The following is a 20,597-nucleotide window of genomic DNA, read 5'->3' as shown; positions in this document are numbered from 1 at the left end:
AATGTACCCGTCTTAGCCGAGTAGTTTAAGGCCTGTAGGCCTGCAAGTATGTGAGGTAGCCAGTCTAGCCAGCAGAAAAGAAAAATAAACCATGGCAGCCAGCCAATAATTCAGGTCCATAGGAGCACCATTTAAGCCAACTTAAAATTGTACCCATCTTAGCATAGGATAGCGGGGCTCCATCGCATTCACCATGCGCCTAAAGCCGCCGTTTTCCACCACCGAATACGGTCTCAAATCCTGACAAGTAAAGTAGGCAATGGACTGGAATTTTCTGCGACCTTGGTGAAGCAGATGGAAACTTGTGGGAACAACCGCCATCGATGTCCAGCATGGATTGTTTTGGGTCTCGCGGCTGCAACTTCTTGGGGTCCTCCGTTAGCATTAGCTTGTCCGGGTGGTGACGTTTTAGGTGGGCTCGTAGGTTGGTGGAATTTCCAGACTATTTCAAGTTTGTGTCACACAGCTTGCAAACCGCGATGCTTTTGTCTAAGTCGTCGCTTTCCTTCTTTTTAAACCCAAAGTGCTCCCACACATCTGCTTTTAAAGGAGAACTCCGGGCAATTTTTACATTAATCTTGATCGCTATAAGTATGTGAGTACTGTCGATAGCAAAAAAAAACGAGCCAAATCGGTGCTAGCTAACTGGAGCTGCTGCAGCTAATGCCGAGAGCTCACACTTAGCTAAAATAGCAGTTTTGGGGGCATATCATAAAGAGTGTCTTTGTGCCTCTTAACAGACACAAAATGCAATTAAAATGTCTGTGCAACATGAACAGGGCCCTTACATGACAACAAGATGCGTTTTCAACTCAGACATTGTTTAAATTCACCTACCCTGTTAGCTGCTAGCTGCCGTCTGGGATGAGTGAGTGTTCAGCCAGGCTTCGGTAACAATCATCAAGCAGCAGTTCTGTGTGTATTTGTAGCATATATATCCATTTTTATCCATACTTTCTATCGCAGAACGATAAAATTGCTCAGCTTTAATTCTGGCAGTCTGGCTCACGTGGGTGCTCAGTATTTTCCGTGGGTGCTCGAGCACTGGAGCACCCATGGTATCGGTGCCTAATGAATGGTGTTGATTTTGAATTGAAAAAGTGAAAGGAGGTAAATATCAGTAAATATTAAGAAGTGTGAGCTGCAAGGTCTGTAGTACATTCCCATTGCAAATATACCATTAACATTGATGGAGTTAAAGTGCCAAAACACGTCTACGTTGATTATAGCGCCCCCTAAAGGCCGAGCTTCACCAAATTTGGTACAGTGCCTCAGATCGGCATGCCGGACAAGTTGCACAAGTTTCGTGTTGATTGCATTTACTGTGGCAAAGATATTGCAATTGCAAATTTCACATTTAAATGCATTGAGTTATTGGCCAAAACAAATAAACGTTGCTTATAGATGTTGAACAAGAAGTTCAAGTTATTTGCTGATAACATTTAATTTGGCCGAGATATGATATATGTGTGTGGTAGCTAGCTAGGAAAATTTGTTTGGTCGTCAAATGCCGATACTTTAACGTAGCAAAATTCCTTGAGTAACTTTTGGTCACGTCCATCTGGAGATGCTACCTACCAGGTTTCGTGCAGATCGGTCGCACGGCCTAGGACGAGTTCGAAAAAGTTGGTTTTAGACATTGCACGATATTGCGAAAACAGTTTTCAGCCGAAATGGGCGTGGCATATATCATGTGATTCAGCTTGATTCAAGGAACACGGATGTAAGGTTTTTTAATGTGCGATGTATAATGTGGGAGTTAAAGGCAAAAAACCATTATAGCGCCACCTAGTGGTCCACATGTGTAATTTTTGGTAGGTGTAGTCCAGGGCCCATTGTCTATTTACCCTGTACATTTAAAGTTGTTCACATTAGTGTAAGTGGTAAATCTAGACTTGGGTCCCATAGGCCATGCCCACTTTGACCCATCAGTACCCCACTCTAGGGTTGGCCTCAGGAATGTCCCTAGATGGTAGCCATCAAATTTTGTAAAAATCGGATGAGCCATTCATGAGATATAAACTTTTGTACTTGTAGCGCCCCCTATTGACCAATTTTCGTAAAATACGTGGGGGACCTCCAGAGGGTCATGGTAAACAAGAATCTAAAGTTTGGTGTTGATGGTATTTGTTTTGGCTGAGATATGGCAAACTTGGTGTTTTCATAGTTAGCTACACAAATTTGTTTGTGTGTAATATTCACAATTTTTATCCTATCAAAATTATTTTTATTAACTTTTTCTCAGGCCTATCTGGAGATGCTACCTGCCAAATTTTGTGCCAATCGGTGACACGGTCTAGGAGGAGTTTGAAAAAGTAGGCTTTTGATAAATCGCGATTTATGTTTTTTACGCATAAAAGTTTAGGCGGAAATGGACGTGGCCAATATCACGTGATTCAGTTGGATCCAGGGAACGCGTGGATGTATGGTTTTTGAATGTCCGGTGTAAGGTGTGGGAGTTATAGGGCCAAATGTGTTTTTTCTGCATAGCGATGCATGAATTTATATGAATGACATCTATTATTTAACTACTTCAATCACAGTAGTATATTGAGTACTGACCAAGCCTGGTGTAAACATTCATGAAAGTCAAACAAATCACACAAACTAAAGTGCAGATTGCAGAAAAATGTTACCCCTCTCAGAGTCTGGTTGTTACCCTCTCAGAGTCTGGTTGTTACCCCTCCTCTCAGAGTCTGGTTGTTACCCCTCCTCTCAGAGTCTGGTTGTTACCCTCTCAGAGTCTGGTTGTTACCCCTCTCAGAGTCTGGTTGTTACCCTCTCAGAGTCTGTTTGTTACCCCTCTCAGAGTCTGGTTGTTACCCTCTCAGAGTCTGGTTGTTACCCCTCTCAGAATCTGGTTGTTACCCTCTCAGAGTCTGGTTGTTACCCCTCCTCTCAGAGTCTGGTTGTTACCCCTCCTCTCAGAGTCTGGTTGTTACCCCTCTCAGAGTCTGGTTGTTACCCCTCTCCGCGGCAGTCTCCTCCACTCCATATCTTTATAACGGAGCTAACCGGAGCTAACCGCTAACTGGAGCTAACCGCTAATCTGAGCTAATTGTTGCTAAACGAGTCTTCAGTTCTGCGTGCCTGTATTCATTAACTGCATGTATGGACTGGAGCCCGAATAAAACCCTTACAAGTTTTAAACTACAACTCAGAGTTGTTTGAATGACAGAAATCGGCTCAAGGTACGGCGTATTGTTAGCGTGCTAAGTTGATGCTTTCTCTGCGGAGTGCAGACTGATTTGCTCTCGTGAGTCACGTGACCAAATCGCAGGTGGTGGTATAGACATAAGCAAATCCCCTGGTGGTACATGCTGCTCACTACAGCTGCATTGTTGATGGCAAATGCCAGTGTGGTACGTTATAGGGATGCATGATATTGACAAAATGTGAATATTATAAAACGCATAACAAAACATAAACAGATTTCCCTAACATTAGTTATTTGTAGTTATTTATGAGTCGTCACTAAAATAATATAATGCAGTTTAAAAATAAACTAGTTTGTTTTATTGTCACAACAGAACAGAGGATATCAAAATATATTAAAGTTCTGATTAATAAAATGTATAAAAATAGTCCATTGAACAAAACACAATAACAAGGAAAATCTAAGTGTTGTCAACAGGGACGTTGTAGAGCGCCGTCCTGTGGACAAACTATGCAACGCCAACACTCATAACATGGTTGAAGGGTGTTTCGTCCATTTTAATTTTTAAATATGCTCCATAGGTTTTGTCACGTAGTGGACACATGGTAAGCTCCACATGGTACGCTCCACATGTCGAAATATGCACAACTAACATGTGCAAGTGGCACGGTAACTGGCCAATGAAACATGATCATTATAGCGTTTCAAGCTCTAAATCAAACACAACTAAGCAGGGCTCAACATTAGCCAGTAGATCAGAGTTTTGCTGGCCCTTTCTAAATTTTTACTGGCCCTGAGAGAAATATCATAGGTGTGATTGGCAAAGGACAAAGAAATCAGGAAAGTATACACCGCACCTACCATGAAGCTTCAGAAAATGGTTATAACCCAGCTAGCCACTGCCACTGGATGTTGTGCCATTAGCAGTTAAGCTAGACCAGGGGTCATCAACTACATTTTTCCAAGGGCCAGAATTTTCTTTAAGTAGACACTCCGGGGCCGGACTTTCAAATAAAGAAAATAAAATTATACCTAATATGCATCTTCTTGTTTGATATTTTCACTTTCTTACTAAATCAATGCTATATTTTTTTACATGTTTTATAGTAAGCAAACTCCTAAAAAAGATGTAAAGTCCATAATGATAACTAGATAGGCTACTTAACTAGAAAATGATCTCAGATTAGGAGGCAGTTCACTGAGGAGTGATGGTTAAAGTCTTGATTACTGAAACGTTGTTGTAGTATGCAGTGTCCTGATTGGTGGAGAATGCTTGCAGAAAGAAAGGCCTGTTGTCAGGTAAACATCTCACTGTCGAAGAGTCTGAAGAGAAAACAGCAGCTGTAATGATGAATGGACTGATAAGCAGGCTTGCATTCGTCCTGTATGCCTCATTTGAAATAAGACATTGCAGTTGCAAAATAATACAACCGGCAACATCATCAAGAATGAAGAACACGGCGTCATTCACGTGCATATTAAGTAGCCACATGTATCTGTTTTGGTCTTATAATACATCCATAGGTTTACCGCTCCAGCGGAGAGGAGGGCTCGTTTAGACAGCAGCTACGTTTACAAGAGTTTGTCCAAAGTTCAAGATTTGTTGCAAATTAAGGTAAACAGTTAGATTACAAATTGACATCTTTCATTGTAGCTTTTTTGTAAAAAGTCGTTATTTGCAGAGTAGTGTTTGCAGAGTAGAGCTGTGTTGGAGTGGACAGCACAGACAGAGCAGACTGAAATATCGGTTTCTACGTGTTTAAGCCTATAGAACAGGTAGATGGGTATACTGTTAAGTATTGACTCTTTAATCATGGAGGGTTTAATGTAGGTTACTTACAGTAATGAGTGTAGCGTTCATCTGCGCCATCGGCGGTAAATAATCCTCTGTATCGTTCGTTACATGTGCTGCGTGAAGTAACGCACACACCTCGGCCCTGCTGTGTGTGTTTGCGCAGCACAGGCATCGCTGTTCAGAATCCCATCTATCTTCCAAAATGCAACGCTTGTATCGAAATTAATTGGTTATATATTGCCTGAGGTGAAAATGTGAAATGTTAACATTCACACGCTTCGCGCCACTCTGTATGATGTTCGCTGATGTCACTGTGTCCGTGCGGGCCAGTGACTGAAATAAACTAAATATTGCATACGTATTGCGACATTTTCGATATAATATCGCGATAACGATATTGAGTCGATAAATCTTGCACCTAGTTAGGAGGGAGGCAGGGGGGAGCCTGTTATCCCGGGCCTGGGGTCCACATAGTGGAGCTCTGAAGCCTGTTAAATTAATCTATCCTTATTGTGACACTTTGGCTATAATATTGCACAACATGATATCGCGATAACGATATTAAGTTAACAGCCAGGATTCATTAATCCTGGAGCCTTTTCTGTTCAATCGTCAGTGCTTTTACCTTATTCAGGGATGCACCGAATCCAGGATTTGGTTTCAGATTCAGCTGAATATTGGGCATTTTCAACCTGTTCTCATTCCGAACTCGTAAAATAAGGACGTTTGGACAGTGGCTGTCAGCGTCTGATGTGACGAAAAAGGCGTCTTTCAGCGTGTTTGTGTAACGCCCCGGGGAGAGCAGCAGTTAGATAGGATTTAGCGAGTAGTATGTAAGGGCGAATTTCCGCGTATGGCGGTTGGTTGGGGTGGTGGATGGGTCAAACAAACACAGGACTTTCACCCAGGAGAGCGGGGTTCGCATCCCGCTTGTCACGCTTGCTATAGTCGCTTTTTATTTTCTTCCCGCGTGTCACAGAACCGTACGCCCACCCACGACCCTTTCCTAAACATAACCATCCCGTTCTTCCCGCGTGTCACGGAACCGTACGCCCACCCACGACCTTTTCCTTAACATAACTGCGTCAAAAGGGACGGCAATAGTCCCAACCAAACACGTTTACTTATAGCGCTAAAGGGACAGCAATAGTCCCGACCAAGCACATTTACTTATAGCGCTAAAGGGACGGCAATAGTCCCGACCAAGCACGTTTACTTATAGCGCTAAAGGGACGGCAATAGTCCCGACCAAGCACGTTTACTTATAGCGCTAAAGGGACGGCAATAGTCCCGACCAAGCGCGTTTACTTATAGCGCTAAAGGGACGGCAATAGTCCCGACCAAGCACGTTTACTTATAGCGCTAAAGGGACGGCAATAGTCCCGACCAAGCGCGTTTACATATAGCCCTAAAGGAGACTTTTAGCGTCAATAAGAACGACAAAGGCACCTGACCAAGCATCCGTATTTTACGAGATGAGTGTGAGAACCTGTTGGCATTTTGACTGGGTTGGGTTTCTGCCGAAACCGTAGAATTTTTTTCCCACCGAAACCTACGGCTTGCACTACACGCGATATGCTGGTCGACGTAATGGCGCCACCGTTGATTATGGTAAGGTGTTTACTAGAGCTGGGCGACAAATCAATTTTTTCAATTAACTCGAATGTGTAGTTAACGTTAATTAGTTTAAATGAAAATCGATTTTGTCCTTAATTTCCGCCGACGATCCCCTCTGGGCTCCTGTAGCTCCGAACAGGCTCAGCCCTTCCCCCGCACGTTTGCCATAGAGATACACAAACAACATGGCAGCGACAGGGACTAACATTAATTATGATATACAGTGTGTGTATATGTGTGTATGTATGTATGTATGTATGTATGTATGTATGTATGTATATATATATATATAATAACTAGTTGTTTCATTACTTACTTATCCGTAATCTCCGCCGAAATGACCGGCAGCTCTCGGTGCTCTGTCCCCGGCTGAGAGTCACCTATTCTAGGATAACTGAACCACCAGCTACCGCTGACCTGAAGGAGCGCCATGCGGGACACCAGAGGCGGCGTTGAGGAACTGTGTTGCAGCTCAACATGTCTACTAAATGCTGCCGATACGTCCAAGCTGTGACGGAGGTCTGTAGTGGCTTAAACAACTAGCAACCGCCGCTCTGTAGCACGGAGCTCCTCTTCGACGTTTGTTTCTACCGCTAGTTACTACGAAGGAGCTTGCTACAGGTATGCTACATTCAAGAGACCATGGGATGTTAATATACGTTACTCAGCAACAGGTGAAAATAGGGGCAAGGTTGCGCAATAACGTTAAAATTATTTGAACTTTTAGCGAGGAACGTGTGAAAACCGTGAAAACAGCTTTATCTCACACATCCGTTTTGTTGTTGTTGAATATATAGCCCCGTGTGTGTGTATGAATCAAAACAAAATACAGTTAAAACTTGTTTTGAACAATTTCTTTGTCATCTGGAGATTGATTTTAAGTAGGGGGAGAAAAAGGACCCTAAACTATACACAACATCACCGCTGTTACAACATTTGGTATGAAACATCCGAAAGAATACGAGTTGTGCATGAAGGACTCTTCAGACAGCAGCCAAAATGCAGCAACTTCAGGTACGGCAAAGGAAGGACAGTCACTGTTTACTTCATTAATGTGTTTACTGTGTTCATGGACTGAGGATGGGAGGAGGATTCGGTATTCGGTTTCGGATTCGGCAGAATCTTAACCAGTCGAATCGGTATTCAGCAAAACCCCAAAAATCTGGATTCGGCGCATCCCTAACCTTATTATTATTATTAGCTTGCATTAAAATACAACAGGTACATATTCCTGTTAATTCCTGTTATTATTTTAACATTGTGACCATTGCTGGATTTCAGGACAAGAGAGGAATGGAGGAGGACAACCAGAACCAGGAGCAGCGGAGCAACAAGGTCCCCAGGAGACCAGCAGCAGACTGGGACTCTGATACCAATGAGGTCCCCAGGAGACCAGCAGCAGACTCGGACTCTGATAGCAGCGATGTTCAGGTCAGTGTTCAGGACACAACAACCACTCAGAACAGTAGCGCCGATCCCCTGGCTCCACTGGCCGCTCACTACACCGACCTGTCGGCACATCGGCACACCGTTTAACGGCAGGTGGACTTGATACCAACCATGTTCAGGTCAGTGTTCAGGACACAACAACCTCTAAAGAAACCAGGAAAAGAGTGGAGGCTCCGTGGATCATTGTTGTTTGAGATCAAATGTGGAGAAAGGAAGTTGTAGGAGCCCATTGAGTTATTGAGTAAATGTCTGCAATATACATTCTGACCTCTAGGGTGTAATATAGGATATATAATACAAAATATTCATGTGACAGTCATTCGTGCTGTTATATTGCCTTCATGAAGACTAATCAACTGCTGTGCAAATTGTTGTTAGAAGTTTGGTGAATATAGTATGACAGTTGTTGAGATAATTAGAAAAGGCTGATAAAGTTTTTAATGAAGTCAATAAAGAAGGATAATATATAAAGTCCTATACACGTGTTTCTATAATGGTTCTAACAACGACAGATACAATACATCTTTTTAGATGATTTATTAGGGCCCAAGCGCCGACAGCGGCGAAGACCCTTTTGAAACTGAAGGAATTATTATTCCTTTTCCTTCGTCCGGCAAATTAGTTGCCTTTTTGAAGGGCTTAACATACTCAAAAGCTCACTAAAATTGGCGGTCGCATCAAGTCTGTTGAAAATATACGTATCTTATGGGTTTCGGGAATAGGCGCACAGAAATGTCTCGATAGCGCACCTTACAAAATTAAAAAAATTGAGCCCCTGCAGTACGTTTAATGTAGACTAACGAAACTTGGTACACATATGTAGCATGTCAAGACGTACAAAAAATGTCACTGGAGCCATACCCTAAGCCCAACAGGAAGTCCGCCATTTTGAACTGAGCTCTTTCCAGCTCTCAGCGAAGGCGGTCGCTTCTCTCTTCTCTCCCTCTCCCTCCCAGGCCTACCCTGCTTGCTATCTTGTCCTGTGTTGTCTGCTGTTAACTTTTAAGAGACTCTCACTGCAAGGCCCTACGAATACCTAAAAAATGGAATTGGTTAACTGGTCTCTCAACGCAATTGACACTGTATTCTCGAGGAGGAGCACTGGTTCGGGTGAGCCAGCTTGTCCTGACGGGACGTTTGCTGCGGGATATACGATGGACGGCTGGGAGAAATGGCGTGTCGTGTGTCTCTCTGCTCTTTCCGTGGAGGACGTTGAGGATATCTACCTATTTGGAACCCTGATAACTGGAATGTTGCTGATTGGAGGTTGCTTCGCTCTGGTTTATCGAAGAATTGGAAAGACTTTGGTAGCTGTCCAAAGCCCAGGACAGCTGCCCGGCCTGACTGAAGCTGTCGGAAAAGCGATCAGTCCGCAAACTGGAACTATTAATCGCATGATGGAAACCAACATGTTAATGACCCGCGGCTTGGATACCATCATGAGGAAGGTCATGGATTTGGAAAGGAAAATTGACCAGTTGAGCATTGTGTAGTTGGACAATAGAATGATTGTTTAAATTAGAGCAGCCATTCGTGTAGACAAAACAAATTTAATCTTTCGGCTCCCTTATCCTGAACGGCCTTGCCAAGGCCGTTTCTTGGAACAAACAGTCACCCTGTTGGGGCTCTGCAAGCGAGATGCTCATGGTTCCTCCCCCGTCTTCCCCACTGCCTGCTGATTGTTGTATCGGCTCTGGACTGTTCAAGGGTGTCACCATGGCAACGTGCTATGTTTTCGCTATAACATTCGGCGGACTGGGACACTAGTGGGACTGCCGGACTGTGCGCTTCTCAGCAGGCCAAACTCCCCCATCCTACCCTCTCCCCAGTCCAACGCCTTCGCAGCCAAATGTGCAACTGTACATTTATGTTATGTTATGTTATGTTCAAATGTACTGTGTGTGTGCCTATGTGCTGAGGTGTTTTTTCCTGTTCACACACTGTTCTTATCTTTATGAGAATAGTCTGAGAGTTGCTTTTTTTCCCCTCTCCTCTCCTCATGTCATGCTGTATTCTCCCCGCGAGAGTGAAGAAAGAGTTGTTTTGGCGCCGCATATATGGCGACTCGGTGTGTCTGTGCGTGTTGCTTTAATGTGACATGCACCTACAGCACCAAGACAAATTCCTTGTGTGTGTAAACGTACTTGGCAATAAAGCTTTTTCTGATTCTGATTTCTGATTCTGATTCTGAAAATTAGTCAGATTTTGGCCATTTCCACATGTCGTACTTTAACGAACTCCGATCAACATCAAAACATATGAAAAGTTATTAAAAGAAAAACTTTTCGTCATAGGTAACTACAGTACCTAGGTAAGGACTACTAGCCAGTCAGAAGCAGAGTATGAGGGCATGCCCTGACAGTACCTAGGTAAGGACTACTAGCCAGTCAGAAGCAGAGTATGAGGGCTGCCCTGACAGTAGCTAGGTAAGGACTACTAGCCAGTCAGAAGCAGAGTATGAGGGCATGCCCTGACAGTACCTAGGTAAGGACTACTAGCCAGTCAGAAGCAGAGTATGAGGGCTGCCCTGACAGTAGCTAGGTAAGGACTACTAGCCAGTCAGAAGGAGAGTATGAGGGCGTGCCACGCTAGCAGCTTAGCGAGCATTATAACGTGTGTTACAAAGTGACACACATTTGCTCTGAAGTAAAGGCTGGACTATAATGGACTATAATAGAGCTTTTTGGAGCAGTTTGTGAACACTGTTAACATGTCTGCATCCGGCACATATATTCCTTCATTTTGTCATAAAGTATTGTATGAAGAGTTAAAATTGGGAGAGCATGTCTAGGGTTTGAAGAAGGTTGCTTACTAACTCTCTCTCTCTCTCTCTCTCTCTCTCTCTCTCTCTCTCTCTCTCTCTCTCTCTCTCTGTTTGTCTGTTATAGAAACGGAGAATAAAAAAGGGATCCAAACGTTACCACTGTCAACACTGTGAGAAATCCTTCACATCAAAATATTTAAAGATTCATCAGAGAGTTCATACTGGAGACAAACCTTACAGCTGTGATCAATGTGGGGCAGCTTTCATACAACAGAGTCACCTAACAAAACATCAACGCATTCACACTGGAGATAGACCTTACAGCTGTGAAGAATGTGGGGCAGCTTTCATACAACAGAGTCACCTAAAAAACCATCAAAGCATTCACACTGGAGATAGACCTTACAGCTGTGATCAATGTGGGGCAGCTTTCACAACACGGCATACCCTAAAAAGCCATCAACGAATTCACACTGGAGATAAACCTTACAGCTGTGATCAATGTGGGACAGCTTTCGCACACCAGAGTACCCTAAATAGCCATCAACACATTCACACTGGAGATAAACCTTACAGCTGTGAGGAATGTGGGGCAGCTTTCGCACAACGGAGTAACCTTAATATCCATCAACGCATTCACACTGGAGATAAACCTTACAGCTGTGATGAATGTGGGGCAGCTTTCGCACGACGGAGTACCCTAAACAGACATCAACTCATTCACACTGGAGATAAACCTTACAGCTGTGATCAATGTGGTAAAACCTTTTCTACGAGTAGTGAACTAGAACTCCACCGACGTGTTCACACTGGAGTGAAGCCGCACTGGTGTGAACAATGTGGTAAAATGTTTTCTAAGAGTAGTCAACTTAAAACTCACCAGCGCGTTCACACTGGAGAGAAGCCATACTGTTGTGAACAATGTGGTGCAGCTTTTTCTTGTTGTGGTGCCCTTAAAAGACACCACCAGCACCGTCACACTGGAGAGAAGCCGTACTGGTGTGAACAATGTGGGAAAATGTTTTCTCAGAGTGCTGAACTTAGAAAACACCAGCGCATTCACACTGGAGAGAAGCCGTACTGGTGTGAACAATGTGGGAAAATGTTTTCTGTGAGTGCTAACCTAAAAAGACACCAGCGCATCCACACTGGAGAGAAGCCGTACCGGTGTGAACAATGTGGTAAAATGTTTTCTCATAGTAGTAACCTTAAAACTCACCAGCGCCTTCACACTGCCTCGTAGTGAACATGTTTCAGAGCCAAGCTGTTTCCTCCTGCCTCCTCCTCATGCCCTGATAGCTGAGTTGTTATATTCTGATCTTCTCTCCACATTGAAGGCTGACCAGAAGTAACTTTATCTTCTGAACAGCATGTATATTATCCTGGCTACCACTACATATTACGCTCCCTCCCTTTCAAGGGATTAATTCCACACAAAATTATCTTTTATTCCTGTAATAAAATATTCTGAGTTCAGGGTTCAACTGCTAGCGATATTTAATTAATGCTTCAACGAGGGAGTATTTGTTCTTAATTAAAAAAAATCTCATCCCTGTTTACTAAGGTAAAGTCAAGTTGCTGAAATATTTAGTCTATTGTCCAAATCTTCATAACAGAGAAGCTTTAATCAGAACATGTCTGGAGCTGCTGCTTAAAGGACTGATAGAATGACTATATAGGGTATTTCACACTGTTCCTTAAGGTCTCCTAATAGGGTATGTAACATTGGTTGGAGCTGAAAATTGCTTGAATGCTATTTTTTGGGTCTCCTGTGAATATGGCCCTATTTGTAACAAGAGCTTTTCTTCCAAATATGGTATGCTCACGAATGTTTAGATGAGCTGCACGCTGATTGGTTTGAGCGAACCCCATAGAAACACATTGGAGACGAGACAGCAGGTCTCATATTTCAGACACTGCAAAGTTATACATTGTTTGTCGGGCTATTTCGTTATTAAATTAACTTCTGCGACTTTTTTAAGCGAGAAATCAACTATATAAAGTTGTATTTGTATATATATAAATCTATATATACAAATATGGGCCGTTTTACGAAAATTGATGGCTAATTGCAAATTTAGTAAGACGACTTTAGGAGCTCCACACAGTCTGACAAGAAAGCGGCAACCTCCATACCCAGTGAAAGTTACCGTTTCTCGATTACTGGACTACCTATCAAGGGGCTGATGCAATATATATATATATATATATATATATATATATATATATATATATATATATATAGTATCCCACAGATGGTCCGTGAAAGTTCAATTCTATCCCCATAGAATTGAAATTTCACATGTAGTTTATTATTATTTTACAGGTGTATTCTTCTTTATGACACTCTTATGACTCCATATAATCCTTCAGTTTATCACCATTCAACATCATCTCACATCTGGAGATACATGGTTTTCATTGGACAGAAAGGGGTAAAACTGTCTGTTGAAGAGTAAGTAGAAGATGCATTTCCTGCAGAAAATGCTTGCTGAAAGCTACATTTCTGAAGTTGTAAGAGGAAGGTGATGTTGTGTTGTTGGAAATGGTTCCCGTCAACCTGCAACTCTTTGTTTTTCTGGGTCAAAATTTGAATTGAAAATTTGAGTGTCTTATTTTCAAAATGTACAAATATAATTTACACACACACACACAGAGAGACACAAACACTCACAGACACACACACACGCATCCGATGCTAAACTGAATTGCCAGCTTTGATTTTAATTAATATATATTTAATATTTTCAAAGTTGTAAAAATATTCTTAATGAATGAAAGATGTCAACCATTTTAAGTTTTGAAGGCAGGTAGATAGAAAGGCAGGTAGACAGACACAAAAGACATCATGAAGCTGAATACAACTGTAATAGCTAAATGTTTAGTGAACAGTTTAAAGTTTGAATGATGTCTGTAGTGTAAATGATGTGGGAGGAGTAGCATTCCTAAAAGGAAGATGCCTGAAGAGGATTTCAATATTGCTCTATTGACTTTTAATGTAAAATAAAAATGTAAAAAAGCTTAATATTTAAAAAAGTATAATTAGCAGAAAAACAGTTGACTCATCATGTGCGTAAAGAGCAGGGGTCTCATTTATAAAACTCTGCGTAGGATGCTTACTAAAAGTGTACGTATGGCCAAAAGCCAAAAATGGCGTACCGCTAAAAAAAAAAAATCTGATTTATAAAACTGTGCATACGTACATCTGTAAGCAATGTTCCCTTTATAAATCCCAGATTACCCAAAAGTGTGCATATGTGGATCAGCCTCTTATCCCGCCCTGTACAGGTACACCGCATCCATGCAAGGGCGTAAATGTCGGGGGGGTCAGGACTTCTAAGGGTTGTCCCCCCCCTAGAAATATCATTAAAACAATGCTGTGTATTGTAAATAACATAATGATGTATACTTAAAATATCTGTGTAAGTAGTAAAACAATACAAACCCCCAAAAATGCTTTTTAAGTTTAGAAACATTTTGAGTCCCCCCCCTCCCTTGCCTCACAATGGTTTGGTCCACTGCCTGCTGTACGTTAGGATAATAGGTAGACTCACAGTTACATCGGATAGTGACAGGAGTGTAGTAAGTAGGAGGTTCAAGGCTATTTATTCACATCGGATGACGTTGTTCTTTTCTCAAATAGAAATGATGCTGAGTAATTAATGAATTAGTTAGGACAAAAAGTTTGCTATGTTATTGTAATATAATGTAACGTTAGCTAGCGTGTTTAATAGCTTGTTGGATAGAAATGCACCCACTACAACTAACGTTACCACGGCGATAAGCCTAACGTTATGTGTGTGAACTGATATTAGGGTTAGTATTGAAGATCTACAGTTGTTTGAAGTGGCTGATCAGTGGGTTTGCTGCAGTTAAATATATATCCTCTGTCCCAGACGAAACCTAATATTTATGCGGAGGACGCAAGATCATTTTATAATTATAATATGACTGCGTGGTGAACCTATGAACCTAATTCATATTTGATGAGCTTTACTAGTGGCTCACTAATTAACATTATGATCAGCTAATTTCACAAGTGTACAAAAGTATTGTATTTCTTTTATATGGGGACACTTTTTCAAAATAAGTCATTACGTTTTAAGGTATTTTTGTGGCTTGTGTACACATGTCCTCTACAAGTATAATTGTGGCTGTACTTTTTGTGTCCCCTTCAAAAATTGCTCTTCAGAAATTTGATGTTCATTGTCCCCCCTACTGTTAGATCATATTTACACCCATGCCTCCATGTGGCTCTTCCAGTCCAGCTTGCTGTCAGGCTGCACACCGAGGTACCTGTGGTTGGCCACTAGCACCTCAGTGCCCCTGATGGTGATTGGTGTTGGTTGGATCTTCCTCCTCCCCCTCCTGAAGTCCACAACCATCTCCTTGGTTTTTGTGGTATTGAGATGGAGGTGATTGTCAGCACTCCATTTCACAAAGTTGTTGAGTGTTCCTCTGTACTCCTCCTCATCGTCTGCTCTGATAAGTGGTGTGCAACTGTGGTGTCATCTGAGAATTTCAGCAAGAAGCTGTTTCTGTTGGTGTTGTGTTGGAAATCCGCTGTGTAGATGGTAAACAGGAACGGAGCCAGCACAGTTCCTTGTGGTGCCCCCGTGCTGCTTAGAATAGTGCTTGAGACACTGTTCTGCAGGCGTACATACTGTGGTCTGAGGGATAGATAATCCAAACACCACAGGACCAGTGATGGATCCACCTTCATCTTTCCCATCTTCTCCCCTAACAGTCGAGGCTGAATGAGCTGCATCAGCTGAGCTGCATCAGCTGAGCTGCATCAGCTGGTCAACTCCCCTCGCTGCTAAATGGCTACACTCAAACAGGGCGCCCTACTTAAAGCTGCTTTAGTTTGCTCCTAACTGCTTATTGCTCACATCTATGCTACCCACCTCCTCCCCTGCTCCACCTTGTTGTGTATTTGCTTCTATGTCATGGTTGCTGCTCTGTTCATATGGGGAATAGTTCAGCTCTCCCAGTGTTAAACTGTGAGAGCGTCCCCTAATGCTGCTGCTGCTGCCCTCTGAACAGAGCCAAATTTAATTCCTAATTTATTCAATAAAATTTCTTAAAGTATTTTTATTGTCTGCGTTGTTCTTGACGTAATGGACCTGAAAGAACTTGTTTAAGGTATTGGAAGGAATACAACTTTCCAGTAAATTGTATGAATATGATGAGAACCCTGTACAAGTCTCCTAAAGCATATGTATATACAAACAGAATGCTATCAAAACCTTTCTCATTAACTAGAGGAACTGCCCAAGGTTGTCCTGTTTCTCCATCATTGTTTGCATTAACTATTGAACCCTTGGCTCAAAAAATTAGAGAGACAAAGGAGATAGGAGGTGTTGAGATTGGTAAGAAACAGTTTAAATTTAGCTTATTCGCAGATGATTTATTACTTATGCAATGCAATCACCTCAGTTCCACACATTATGAAAATAATTACAACCTTTTCAGGGATCTCAGGTTATAAAATGAACATTGCAAAAACGGAGCTGTTGGCAATAGACTCTTGCAAAAAGGACTTGGAGAATTTCACATAATTTTGGATACAGAAAAAAATATATAAAATATCTTGGAACCTATACCAGCCATGATAAGACCCAGTTGTATAAAGATAACTTTCTTCCACTTGTGAAATACTTTAAGAAGGATGTTAGGCAGTGGCAAGACTTGAAGATTAATTTAATGAGAAGAGTAAACCTCTTTAAGATGATGTGGCTACCCAAATTCTTATTCAAATTTCAAACTATTCCTATAACACGGGTTATCACCTTTTTTAAAGAGATGAACTGAATAATTTCTTCGTTCATTTGGTCAGATAAAGCATGTAGATTGAAAAGGAAACTTTTGTATCACCCAAGAGCAGAAGGGGGTCTTAATCTCCCTAATTTAGAGTTCTATCACGTAGCAGCTCAGTCATTTTATATTGAATGCATAAAAAATAAAACAAACAAATATCCATGGATAGACTTAGAAAACAATCAATTACAGTGCAACAGTTTACTGCTAGCGCTCTTTTCTAAGGAAAACATCAAATCAACAAATGTTATTAATAGTACATTAAAGGTCTGGAATATAATGAAATACGTTTTTTAAGTAATAGGGCTTCCTGTTGTGGTTTTGGACATTTCTGTTAGGTTTCAGTATTTTACTTTGTATTTTGTTCTGTTTCTGTTAACTGTATTATTGATTTCTGTATGTTCCCTGTGTTTGTAGATTTATTCTGTATTTGTTACCTACCTACCTGGATATTTCTTTTGCCTTGTTGGTAGATTTCTGTATGTATCTTGTTTTGCATATTTCTGTTGTGTATATTTGTATATTTACTTATTTCCCTGTTCATTGTGTAGTTTCTGTTTACCCTGTTTTTGACTGTTCTGTTCTCTGTGTATATTTCTGTTTCCTGTTTTATTTTGATAGTCTGTTTTCTGTCATGTCTAGTTTTACTTTTTGTGTTCCCGCCTTTGTGGATTGTCCTGCCCCGCCCTGATGTGTTTCACCTGTTGTATCACCTGTCCCTCATTTGTTCATTACCTCATGTATTTAACCTCTGTGTTCCCTTTGTCTCTTGTTAGATCGTTTTGTGTCTGTTTGTGTTTCTGTCCTGTCAGCGTGTCGTAGCCTGTGCCCCTGTTTTGGATTCCCTATTCTGGTTTTTGTATTTTGGACCTTTTTGCCTGTGCCTTCAGGACTTCCTTCGTTGTTTGCTCTCCTCATTTTTTGTTCATTAAACCTGTGTTTAACCATCGCCTGCCTGCCTGCCTGCCTCTCTCTGCGTTTGGGTCCTCTTTCCTCCGCCTCCCCGTAATACTTCCCGGGCACATACCGATTTGGAACAATCCATCAATAAGTATCCCGAGCACGCGGCTATACTGGGAAACATGGATAAAACGTGGAATCCAGCAGTTGTCAGATGTCACAAACCACGACACTGTTGCATCATTCAGTGAATTAATAAGTAAATATAACCAAAAAGATACAGAATTATTTAGGTATATGCAACTGAAAAACTGGATTACTTGCAATTTTGCCTTGGAAAAGAACATCAGCCCTGAAATATCTAACATTTTAAGCCAAAGCAACAAACAAAAAGGAGGCTGATCGTACAATTTACTGAAAGGCATGGAAAGTAGTGTACATTATTACAAACAGTGGCGGCTTGTAAAATAATTATCACCAACCGCAACTGATTACAAAGTGTATACAATAAATGGACGGAAGACCTAGGGGTTGACATTAAAGAAAAATGGAAAGAAAGCTTGTCACTAATAATAATCTGCGACTCAAACAGTTTAAGGTAATGAAAAGAATATATTACACTAGAGATAAAATAAGCAAATTTGATAACACATCGTCAGATAAATGTTTAAAATGTAACTATATGGTGACTCCTTTATGCACACCTTTTGGTACTGCAAAGGAATTAAAGTGCCCATATTATGCTCATTTCAGGTTCATAATTGTATTTATAGGTTGTACCAGAATAGGTTTACATGGTTTAATTTTCAAAAAACACCATATTTTAGTTGTACTGCACATTGCTGCAGTTCCTCTTTTCACCCTGTGTACAGGTCTCTGTTTTAGCTACAGAGTGAGACCTCTCACTGCTGTAACATCTTTGTTGGCAGTCGCACATGCTCAGTAGCTAGGTAAAGATTACATCCTTTAGCTAGCTGTTTCTCCAACTTCAGTAGTACAAGGCAGGATTAGCCGAGAGACTTTGTGTGAATACCTGCAGAACAGGGACATGGAAGTAGTTCTTTTGTAGATTATGGTGAACTACTGTGTGTCGTAGCACTGTTTTGCCATTTAGAACGAGCTAGCATGCTACGGTTAGCCACCTCGTTTCAGCTAGTGACGTAGAAAGTCGTGCAGATTTTGACCAGCTCACCCGGAGACTGAAGGCAGGACACATTCAGAAACCGTATCTCACTCTAAACAGCATGGATGGATTTCATGGAAGTTTGTATGCGTGTGGAAGCACCAGAGACACAAAATAACACCCCAAATCCCAGAAAAAGGGATTTTTTCATAATATGGGCACTTTAAGAAGACTTGGGAGAGCATGGGGATTTGGTTATCTAAGTATACTAATAGAAAAATCATATTCTCTCCAAAAAATGTGTATTTTCAAGATATAGAGGGAATAAGATATCCAACTAGCTGGCAGATACGTTTTTCCTCTCTTGTCTTCAGAAAAATAATTTTGCAAAACTGGAAAAATAAGGAAGCAAATTCAATAGAGAACTGGAAGGCCCTAATGAAGTACTACCTGTGTATTGAAAGATCAATGTCAGAAGGCCCTAATGAAGTACTACTTGTGTATTGAAAGATCAATGTCAGAAGGCCCTAATGAAGTACTACCTGTGTATTGAAAGATCAATGTCAGAGGACAAAAATAAACAACTTGATGGCCAATTTATGATGCCCTCTAGAGCAGTCATTCCCAAACTGTGGTCCGCAGACCACTAATGGTCCGTGAGGGTAGTGCAGGTGATCCGTGGAAAAGCTAAATAAAATATAGAATAATAGTTTTTTAACCTTTATTTTACCTGGAATTTTCCATAAAAATTAAGAATATGTATATTGATATAACATTTAAGTTACTGTATATATGTAATACTCCATTGCTATGGAAATAAGCCTGTTGTTCAAATGAACCTGATTATGCCCTCAGGCGCTTGAGTAAATAAATAAATTGAATATGTGGAAGCCAACAAGCCTGTTGTACTGATGATATGACCAGTTCTAGTTTTAGTGCTAGTAGGCCTGTTAAGAGGTGTGGATTAATTCAGGTAGGACTGTGTGGAGACATATTTTAATAGGTGTATTATGAGGTGGTCCGTGAAAATTCTTGATTAGAAATAGTGGTCCACACACCCAAAAAGTTTGAAAACCCCTGATCTAGAGGATGTCTTTATTTATTTAATTGTATTTATTGACATATTACTAGACCGATTGGAAAATTGGGTTGGCATTTCGGGCTCAGTACTAAAGTGGTTTGAGTCTTATTTAAAGAATAGGGACTACTTTGTGTCGATAGGGAATTATACATCTGAGCATACAAATATGACGTGCGGAGTTCCCCAAGGCTCCGTTCTGGGGCCTCTCCTGTTTAACATCTACATGCTTCCACTGGCTCAAATTATGGAAAACAACAAAATAAGCTACCACAGTTATGCGGATGACACACAACTGTATATAACCTTATCGCCAGGGGACTATAGTCCAATACAACAACTGACTAAGTGCCTTGAGAAAATGAACGACTGGATGTGCCAGAACTTTCTTAAATTAAATGAAGAAAAAACTGAGGTGGTTGTTTTTGGAGCAAAAGAGGAACGATTGAAAGTCAGCACTCAGCTTCAAACGATAATGTTAAAAACAACAGACAAAGCCAGAAATCTTGGTGTAGTCATGGACTCAGACCTGAATTTTAACAGCCACATTAAGACAATTACTAAGTCAGCCTATTACCACCTTAAAAATATATCAAGGGTTAAAGGACTTATGTCTCAGCAGGACTTGGAAAAACTTATCCATGCTTTTATCTTCAGTAGACTAGACTACTGTAACGGAGTCTTTACAGGTCTCCCTAAAAAATCACTCAGACAGCTGCAGCTGATTCAGAACGCTGCTGCTCGAGTCCTCACTAAGACCAAGAAAGTGGATCACATCTCTCCAGTACTGAAGTCTCTACACTGGCTTCCAGTGCCTCAAAGAATTGATTTCAAAATACTTTTGTTGGTTTATAAATCACTAAACGGTTTAGGGCCTGAATACATTTCTGATCT

General features: G+C 41.2%; 2 protein-coding genes across 20 annotated transcripts in view; both read left to right on the top strand.

Moving 5' to 3' along the window:
- The window catches only part of LOC116059945 (zinc finger protein 135-like), a 71,429-nt gene that overhangs the window by 13,080 nt on the left and 37,752 nt on the right, over positions 1–20,597 (top strand). For 14 of the 19 annotated variants that reach the window (XM_035993858.1, XM_035993867.1, XM_035993859.1 and 11 more), the window contains one exon: positions 7,851–8,004. The exons of 1 other annotated variant lie outside the window; for it this stretch is intronic. In XM_035993858.1, coding sequence (XP_035849751.1) covers positions 7,851–8,004 — 154 coding nt within the window. Of the gene's footprint in view, positions 1–7,845; positions 8,005–20,597 lie in introns of all 19 variants that reach the window. 4 more of the 19 variants (XM_035993870.1, XM_035993855.1, XM_035993869.1 and 1 more) reach the window with 4 other exon arrangements.
- Positions 1–20,597, top strand: part of LOC116064546 (zinc finger protein 239-like) — a 914,372-nt gene that overhangs the window by 887,010 nt on the left and 6,765 nt on the right. The gene's annotated exons all lie outside the window — the stretch shown is intronic.

This window comes from Sander lucioperca, chromosome 17 (genome assembly GCF_008315115.2).
Source record: "Sander lucioperca isolate FBNREF2018 chromosome 17, SLUC_FBN_1.2, whole genome shotgun sequence".
NCBI classification, from domain to species: Eukaryota; Metazoa; Chordata; class Actinopteri; order Perciformes; family Percidae; genus Sander; species Sander lucioperca.
This window is presented reverse-complemented; position numbering and strand designations above follow the sequence as displayed.